Source organism: Sprattus sprattus (genome assembly GCF_963457725.1).
Source record: "Sprattus sprattus genome assembly, chromosome: 19".
Lineage (NCBI taxonomy): Eukaryota > Metazoa > Chordata > Actinopteri > Clupeiformes > Clupeidae > Sprattus > Sprattus sprattus.
This window is the reverse complement of record NC_137917.1, coordinates 11,847,247-11,857,418: the sequence shown is the minus strand read 5'-3', so window position 1 is coordinate 11,857,418 and position 10,172 is coordinate 11,847,247. Positions and strand designations below refer to the sequence as shown.

Sequence of the window (10,172 nt, the reverse complement as noted above, 5' to 3'; positions counted from 1 at the left end):
GGTGTTCCCCAAGGCTCTGTGCTTGGACCCTTGCTCTTCTCCTTGTACATGCTACCTTAAGGTGCTGTCATAAGAAATCATGGCATTCACTTCCATTACTATGCTGATGACACCCATCTTTACCTATCCATGGAACCTCATGAAATTGTACAGCTAACAAACAAGGCTTACTGCAGTCAGTTTTTTATTGCACAAACTACTCACTGCAACACACACGTGACGTGGTATACTGTTTATGGAGGCGACACAGGACACACTACACACACACACACAGGCCTGAGGTCGCCGTGAATTCTTGCTCTGTCTTTTTCCCATCCCGGGACATCCCTCCTCCAGGACACCCAAGGAGCAGTGGGCAGCTTCTCAGCGCCTGGGGACCAAGTGAACCATCCGTCTCGGTCAGGGACTGACCGGAGTGTTCTGTTCTTTTTGTTTTTCTGTTGGGGTTCTTAGTGAAGGGAACCCCTTTGTGAACATGGGGAGACCATGCAAACTCCACACAGAAAGGCCTGGAAGATAGCCCACCTGAGCACTGAAGGTCTGGGGAGGACCTGCCCCCCCGAGCCAACAGCGCCCCATGCGGGAATCAAATCTATGACCTTCTTGCTGTGAGGCAAGCACCTGAGCCACCGTGCCCAACCCCCAAAGGCTCTCCTGTCCAGATGAAGAGCTTCTTACTTATACAGAACGCTGCTGCTCACACTCACTAGGACTAAAAAATATGAACATATCTCACCTGTACTTGCCACTCTGCACTGGCTCCCTGTCAAAAGTAGAATTGATTTCAAAGTACTCCCCTTTTACATACAAAGCCTTATCGGCTTAGCTCCAAATTACCTCAAGGAATCAGTTGTCCCCTATTGCCCACCAAGATCACTTATAGTTGTATAGTCCTTGTAATTAGAAGAATACCCAAGAGCACATTAGGAGGCAAAGTAATAACAATGATTGTAGCCTTGTTTTCTTTGTTTCTTTGTTTTCGTGCGTTTTTAAGGGAAGAATGAGGCGCTTTCTTTCAGAATTAATAAGACTAGAGGCGCCTTTCATTGGCTTTGGGGTGTTCGTCTAAAATGCTGACTCCTTATCTGACATTTTTGACATAATCGAACCTAAATGAACCACCAAACACTTTTTAATTTTAAGCTAGTTTAAATGGTCAGTAGTCAATTAAACGTTTCAAGGATTAACTACACGGTGGCATTAGCTATAGTAGTTTGATAACTGGTAGGAAAATAAGTGATAGGCTATTATGATATATTTAGGAAACTATTATTACTAAGGATATAATTATGAAATCACTATCGCCTGAATTTTACGATGTAGCCTATTTGTAGCCAGAGATGGGCAGTATTTCAATTACTTGTATTTGAAATACTAGTTAATTTACTTTTGAGTATTTTGTCATTTGTATTTGATATAGGGCCGATAAAAAATCGGATGTCATTCGTAACAAACTACTTTAGAGTGGAGTAATTTTGTATTTAAAATACTCAAAATACTTTCTCCAGTGTTTAGGCAGAAAGAGATTTTTTTTCTGTCTGATTCTACCACTAGACCATCTGATCTGCCTCTGAATTTCATTGTCGAATCAGGCATCAGTCAATTTGCCAAAAGTGGTGCTTCTTAAGGGCCGCCCCTTGTTGGGGCGAAAAGGAAATCACCCCAGATCTCTCATTGACTCTCATGTTAAATCCATTTTTTTCACAAAACAGGGCTGTGGTCGAAAACTTAGATAGCTGTCTTGATCCTTGTCAATGTATCTTCATTAGTACACCGACTAAAAGGAGATTATTTCAAAGAGCGAATCGAGTTGTTGCACTGAACGTTTGCCATCTTGACAGAATGTGACTTGATCAAAGCCGTATGATGTCCTATACGCAATTACGTATGACGAAAGCACGGTGGGGATAGCCCTCCCGGAATCCATAGAGATTGCAATGAGAGCCCTGTTTTGTGAAAACATGAAAGTCACACAGCTGCTGCCTGCAAAAAAATATATATATACAAAATCAATCAAGTTGTTGTCTTTTAATAGCTTTGCTTAGTTACACTGACATTCTGTGACTGTTCTTCCTTTTTTACTGGGTTCACCAGAGCTTTGTGTACATGATATAGCCCCGTAGCCAGGGCCTATAGACATATTTATGTCGATCTAAATAGTCTGAATAGCCAAGTCACATTGCCAAAAATACTGATGTATACCTATATTCGCCGAAGAAATTACACTGACAGGTGTAATAGGCGGAATATGTGTGAGGGGGGAGGGGCGTGGTGGCGGCGGAACAAACATGAAAAAAAGGATACGGGACTCAAATGTTTGGGAACCACTGCCTTACACCATTGACAAGGGCCCGTCATAAGAGCCTGCACCTGGGCCCGTGGTAACTACTTTACGCCACTGAATAGCCAAATATACCAAATTATGAGAAAACTGAAATTTCAGAAAAAGTATTTCCTGTATTTTAAAAATACAAAATACATGTATTGTATTTTGTTACATTTTCTGGCAACAGTATTTTGTATTTTATTTTGATACATTTATTTAAAGGGTATTTTGTATTTTGTATCAAAATACATTATGATGTATTTTTGCCCATCTCTGTCTGTAGCCAACATTGTATGCGCTTTTCAGTTGCTCAGAATAGTATAGGCTTCCTTTTTTTCAGGCCCTGTGATGACGGTCTCTCAGACAATGGATCGTATTAGTAAACTTTATAGCCTGGCTATTACAACAATACTGAGAGCATATATTTACATTTTGCCTTTTATTCTTGTGTTGCATCTGTCGCAGCCAGTGAGAGTAGTTTTCTTTCCGCAGCAACCCAACTTCTGCAAAGAGTGATAACGGAACTAATGTTTCAACATCCATTTCAGGGGGGTTTGTTTTTTGAATGGGACCTAAACTTTTCCCTCCGATGCCAGCTATGCTATCTAGCTTAATGTTACGCAGGAATGAATATCGAACTGTTGCCCAAGACTTGTGGGAAAATTCTTAAATAAAGTGTAACAATGGCATGGTGATACATTCGTCAGGTTAATCACACGTCGTTAGCGATCCAGAAACAGCAAGTAAGCTATTAACGCAAGATAAAATTAGCTAGCAGTTTGCTTACCCTTTATGTTAAACTAGCAAGCTAGCTAATGTTAACTTAAAATGCAATGTACAGTCAAGTGCGCTGGTGGACATCAATGAAATGTTGCTATGTGGACTAATAATAAAGTGCAAGGCATTTCGCGTTTGCTAAGTGTGTTTCAGTTCATTTGATACACACTTCTAGTTTTGGCAATAGCTTGCTAGCCAGCAAGCAGACAACCTATTTTAAACTAATGCTTTGCAAATCTGCAAATGCTGCGACTGCCCTGAACTCTGCACATTGTCGTGTACTATGTCTTCCACTTGAGGTTTTTGTTTCAGGCTCTGTAGAAGTCTAGAAGGAGCTTTCCTGTTAGCTAAGGTTAACTGTGTAAACATTTGTGTGTGTTACATGAAGTTATCTATTTGGGCGCACCAGTGAAATTGATAAGTTATGCCATATTGGTTGATAAACAGCATTGGTATGAATCACGTGTCTATGAGAAACAAACGTTCACTTTTAACTTTAAGCATCTCGTTTTCGTAGGAACCCGGGAGCTGAGTACTGTGGTTGTCTGAGTACAGTTTTGTTGTTGCTGCCCAAACCTCACCATGACCGGGCGAGGGCGTGGTAGAGGGCGGGGTCAATTGAGTTTCAACATGGAAGTGGTCGGAATTGGAAAAGGAGATAATCTGCCCCCGTCCACACTCCAGCCGACTCCACTATTTCCTGTGGGTTTTTGTCTTGAATCAGTTGTCATTACATGACATAGTCCTTGTTGTATCTGTTTATACATTAAAATTACCAATTATACAGTAGAGAGCATAAATAGCTTGGTTTTGCTCATTGTAACTTACTTAGCTGTGTTTTTAGCTTTCCCACTAAAAGATGAAATACACAGGTGTCAAGCTATACATCTCAAATTTCAGTGTTACTTCTGTCTTAACAGAACCACACATCTCAAATTTCAGTGTTACTTCTGTCTTAACAGAACCACTGCTGCAGTTTCTCTTGGCGCCTTTAAAATTTCACTGTGCACAAATGATGCTTTCTCTCTGCACCTTAGCATGTTTCACTGAACACTAATTATACTCTCTGCACCTTTGGTAGCCCATGGAGCACAAGCCTGTGCCCTTGGTTGTGAGTGAGGAAGCAGAGTACATGCTGGCTCTGAAGCAGGAGTTTAGGGGGGCCATGAAGACCTTGCCCTTCTACATCAAACCTGCCGCACCAAAGAAAGGTGAGTTTGTTCATGCACGTTTTGACATACAGCTTTGCCACAGACCATAGCGTCCCTTTTCTCGCGCCTTTGCACAGATCTGCTCTTTTCTTCATTCCGTTTACCGTCTCTCTCCCTTTTTTGTTTTTGAGACCATTGACATCTTACTACCACTCCTTCGTCTTCCATTACACTACCCTTTCCTAAGTTGTCCTCAAATGACATATTTAATGCTCTATGTAGCCTAGTTGCTGCTCTATATGAACCTTAGTCCAGGCAGAATCTGCCCTCTTTCCCCCTGACCCACTCATGCCATAATGTTATTCAGTAACTTGATAAAACTCAGAGCAGCTGAGAAAGGGCTGTTAAATACTGAGTCTTAGTCCTTTGTACTATCTTGCAGCATTACAACAGCCCAAACTGCGCGTTACCATGACACGGTTTTCATCTTTGCTGCAGTCATTTTCGACTGTTTAGCATGTACCCATCACTATTAACCCTCTTCAACACCAACAATTTTAACAACTTTTTTACTGACAATGTGGCAGTCAATCATGAGTTAGTTCCACCCAATCTCGCCTCTTGAAGTAATCTCTCCCAACAGATTTGTTTACCAACATATTAGTGCAAGCACAGGCCTTGTAACCCATTCCACACTGCTTTCAGTTTTTCCTCCCTTTATTAAATGTGTGAGGGAAAGCTTTTCTCTCAATTATCTATTTGCTCGATCTCAACAAGTATATTTTAGGCATAGGATGTAACCTGACATAAGCACATTCGTCCATTGACTTAAACAGCAGTCATAATTTTGTTCATGATGTTTAATCTAATTGATAAAGATTTGCCTTCAGCTGATTAATCAAAACAGCAAGCTTTTTATTCTCTGCCCTTGTTTTGAGCCTGGCCTTGAGTCAGTCAAAAAGGATGCACAGCACACTATGTTGTATGCCTCTTTATTGGCTCCCAGTTGCTGTCGACATAAAGTTGAATACCTTGATGCTTTTAAGCTTAGCATAGTACCTACTATTTCCCGAAAACATCATTGACCAACCACCATTGTTACATTATGAGCTATGGATTTGAACACTCACTGTCTTAGTTACCACTGCAATTGTTTAGTGTTGCACCTACCTTATCCATCCTGTTTTTGCTCCATCTACCTCACTATGGGCATGTGAACATATGCCATCTGGTGTTACTATCACTGTTTGGCATGAAGTCTTAATCTAAACTCTTCACTTTTGTGCCCATGTAGCAAGGTGAGTGACCCAAATCCATTCATGTCTAGTGCACTTAAATTCTGTTTTAAACACTTACTAACTGTTTTGGTGCCTACAGCCTTTTCATGTCCATTGCTTTGTGGCACTTACTTTCAGTATTCTCTGGCTGATTAGCTGTATGCTTGGGTTGCACTCGTTCTCACGCTAATCTTTTGAAAATGTAACAACCTTTTGGTCAAAGCTGAACCCAACCAAAATAGTTCTTCAGAGGACCAGAGGAAGGTTGTTCATAGGTCAAGTATAAAACATTTAGTTTATGTGGGCCAGAAAGACATTTGTTTTATTAATGTGTCACTGAAGATGTGTCAGTGTGGCATCCTTTTGTCAGGAGCTGACCAAAATCAGTGCAAATCATACAGGCCTCTTTTAGATCTTACCAAATACTTCCTGTGTATAGGTTGACATAACTGCTGTAGTGTAATAACCATATTTACCATTTTTCCTCTGACCTATAGATGTGGAGCGCTACTCTGACAAGTACCAGAGCAGCGAAACAAACGAAAACCCCTCCGAATGGGATCCAGGTGAGACACACATTTAAACAGTTCTTTCCATAAACGCATAAAGAACCAGATTGGTGCGGTAAATAAGTGCATAATTACACATTCCACGCAGGAAGTCTGAGTGGAATCAATTTCAAAAGACTGTCGAGATTGCACGCCAAGCATGAAATGACTGCATTAATTAAATAACAAATTGCTGTGAAGTGGTTATTGATATGATAATTAGCTCCTCTAAAAAGTTTCGGGAAACTAATTAAAAATGTCATGTGTCTTAAACCGTGTCAAATGCTCACAATTACACTGCCTGTCATGTCTGCTTATGTTAGAGGACTGTGGGCTAAAAGGGAGAGAAGCTCTGGAGAAGCTCAGCACTGAACTTCCCCCAGCTTGTGCCGTGAAATCAGCCGCAGCATCAGCAGACTGAGAAGCAGCTGTTTCCTGGGAGATTTTTTTTGGTCTTATTTTTTCCTTCTCTTGCAGACTGGAAGAGGCTGCCGAAAGAGCTACGCATCCGAACGAAAAGACTCCAGAAAGAGAGTAAAGCAAACAACCTTTTATGTTTTTTGAAAGCATCATCAAAGCACAGTAGCATTTCATGTATTTTGTGTTACGCAAAACCCTTGATTATGTGTGTAAAACTTTAGGACAAACATCATTAAGCAGTTCTTTAGGTTATCATATGTGCACCTTGTAATGATATACTCCTCTGTGGTTGATGAACAGTAGAAGGGTTAGGTAGCATTCTGAGCCATAGGTGATGCACCGCCTCTCTGACTCATCCCTCTCCTTTGGGAAATCAATGAGATAGCACTTTGCAGTTTGTCTGGCTTTGTAGCCCTTCAATATATCTCTCATTTCTCTTCCCCTTGCTCTCTCTCCCTGTCCAAGCTCTCTGTCTCTTGTTTGCTTGCACCGTATCGCTCACTTATCAATCCTTTTGTATTTTCTCACCTCACCTTTCTCGCCTGCTTTGATCTCTGTTTCTCTTTCTCATGCCTGTCCTCTTTCATTTTTGTATGCATTTGGGTGCCCATGATAAATCTGGAGGTATTTCATCAAAATGCTTAAGACTGTATGAGAAGTGGGATTTTCAGATTTTCTTCTGTTTTTATCCTCTTACTGATTTGGATGAGTTTTTTGTTCAGTCATGTGCTTGGAAAGCTGGCAGACGCCTTTGGATGAATGTTCTTCTACCCTCACTACTAAAGTCAAAGATCTGTCTCATTTCAGAAAGCACCACCATATCCAAACAAACCACCCAACCCCGAATAAACAAAGAGGAGATTATCCGGACATTAGAGGTAGGACTATGACAAATCCAGCTTCCGTCATTACAAAACTGTTTTATGACACAAAGCTCCCATATTGCACATGGTATATTATGACAAAAAAGCCAAATAATTTCATATTGTGTACAAATTCATTTTTTTACTACTTTATTCCTCAGTTTTACACATTAAAGATACAATTTTGCTGCAGTGCAGTTCAGCTTGCACACTAGATCCCGTATTCACAAGGCATTTTATCCTAGCACTAAGAGTACTCCTAAGATACTAAAAGTTTTCTCCTAAATCCTATTGACAAGGCTGCTGAAACCAACTTTAAGGAAAAGAGAAAACTCCAAAGATAAAACAAAGACGCGTTGCAATGGCCGACATTGTTTGTGTAGACAGGAGGTAGTTTATTTGTACAATAACACGTTAGTGGTACATTCATAAGTATTTAGACACTGGTTGTTTCGGTTGGTTGGTGATGTAGCCTACTGCATCCCTTACTAGCTCTATAGTTAGTTTCTCGCAATTGAGATGATGTCTTGTAAATATGTAATTATGCATCTGCATGCAAAAACATTTTAACGTGGCATGGCAGAAACTGCTGTTTTCGGTTTGTTTGAGATTTCGTCTTAGTGAGTGAGTAGTCCTCTTGACCTCTTTTTAGTCCCAGAATTACTACTATTAAGCGCTACAGGACTTTGTGAATTACACTTAGTAAAAAAAAAAAAAGAATCCCAAAGTTAGGACTGACACACCCATCGTTTTGGGGAGTGTCTCCTCAATCGGCAAGATAGGAGCTAAAGATGCTTAAGATGGATTCTACAGTCTTAACTGTGCTTGCTTTTTGGGGTGATCGCACAGACTCTGGAAAAGAAAGAGGAAGCTCACAGCTCAGACGAGGAAGACGGAGAGAAGAAAAAACAAGAGGAAGAGGAACCGGCGAGTGAAGAGGAGTATAATGAGGAAGAATTTGAAGAGGCAAGTCGTCTTCTCCTTGAGTTCATCTCGTGTTATGTTTTATCCCCCTCGACCAACTACTTGTGGATATGTGCCCATCTCTTTGTGTCTCTCACCTACAGGAGACAGACTACATCATGTCTTACTTTGACAACGGAGATGAGTTTGGAGGAGAGAGCGATGACAACATTGACGAGGCCGTTTACTGATAGTGATTACTGATGACAAGAGTTGGAGACAACATGAGAATAAGCACATCCATGTCCTCTTCATAGGCCGGCTATGTATTGGTCAGCATCCAGAATTGTACTGTATTAGGTGGTCCAGTCGGACGACAAATTTGACAAGCATATGAAGAAGAGGAGCACTCATTCCTCTGTGTACATTGAATATCCTGGAGAGGATGGGCTGAGACCGCACACTCAACCATCTCAACCATCATGCAGCACTCCAGCTTTTTTTGGAAACTCTTATTTGCTGCCGAGCTCCTTCTTAAGAGCTTCCTTTTGTATATTGGACTAAATTACTTCACTTTCAGTGTGCATTAGTGCTCTTTGCGAACGTCTTTGTGGACTTGGTTTTCAAATGTTACTGATGGTAAATGATGTGACCTGTTTTTTCATTGTTTTACAAATTGAATAGTTTAACGCTTTTATATGCAATTTTTTATACGCGAATAGGTTTATAGAAAGTTTTAGTGTTTTGACCTTTTTAACGTTCGGCCAATTACTCTGAATGTTTTTGTGTAATGGCTCAGAAAATGTCAGAATTTGAGGGAAATATGTCTGTGAAAGAAGAGTTTAGATGTTCCCTTCTTGTTTGTACAGAATATAGTGTGTCTATCCTGTTTGTCTGGCAGAATAATAACTGCAATAATAAGGATATTAAAAGAATATTGAATATGCACTGAAATATTTATTTGTGTTCTGTCTTCTCTATTTCTCAACATATTTTGTTTTTTGGAAAAGCGATTTAATCTTATATATTTTTGTAAGGGGTGAATGATGCCAAGTGGAGATCTCTCTGTGTCAAACCTTTCCTGAATGATGGGATAATCTGATAAAAAAAACCTACTGGATGTGCAGTCAGCTGAAATGTAATTTCTTAAAAGGACAGGTAGATTGTGTGCTATTAATGGAGGAAAACGAGACAGTTGTCAGCGCCTTTTAAAAATAGTGCCTTTACACCACGGTTATTATCTCAGAGCTGCAATTAAAATAGTAATACACTCAATGAAGGTGATAATTAGCTTATTGGACCTCCAGATTTGGAAGTACCTTACTTGCTGTTATGTACTGTATTTGCTTACACAACAGAGTGTTACATTGCAAAATGTTCTTATAATTGAATACAAATAATGAGATACTATATATCCATAATGTTGAATAGCTCTGTGTTTATTCTAGCACATTTTTGACTGGTGAATTTATACCCGTACATTATTCACATGTAGTAGTAGTGGTAGCAGTAGTGCAAGTAGTAGTTGCCAGAAACTCTTGGCAATGATTGTGAAAATTCATATATTGCCCAGCATACTTGGTGAGTATTTGAAATATGTGACAAGGCATTCAACAGTGTAGTAAAATAGTTTAGCTTGAAGTTTGGTCAGTCAGTTTCTGTGAGTGCAGAGGAGAACACGAGGTTCCCTCTCTACTGAAACAAATACGGGAAACGTGCCATGAATACTGACTGGGCTAAATTAAACTCCAGTGTTTGGGTTGTGGCACCACACAATACTTCTTGAAGCTGGCACTGAAGTGTGTATGCGTGTTTGACTCTGTGGGCTTGTGTATGTTTGGGGGGAGAGCGTGTTTGTGTCTGTATGTGTGGGTGGATATGAGGTGGGAATGGGGAGTTCAATTCCA

General features: G+C 40.3%; 1 protein-coding gene across 1 annotated transcript; it reads left to right on the top strand.

Moving 5' to 3' along the window:
- The first annotated feature begins 2,934 nt into the window (after positions 1-2,934).
- polr3glb (RNA polymerase III subunit GL b) lies at positions 2,935-9,156 on the top strand. The gene is made up of 8 exons (XM_080857707.1): positions 2,935-3,069; positions 3,621-3,805; positions 4,185-4,314; positions 6,029-6,097; positions 6,557-6,613; positions 7,307-7,377; positions 8,212-8,328; positions 8,430-9,156. The coding sequence occupies exons 2-8, from the start codon at positions 3,686-3,688 to the stop codon at positions 8,514-8,516; spliced, it is 651 nt and encodes a 216-aa protein (XP_080713833.1). The 5' UTR covers positions 2,935-3,069; positions 3,621-3,685; the 3' UTR covers positions 8,517-9,156.
- Positions 9,157-10,172: the final 1,016 nt, after the last annotated feature.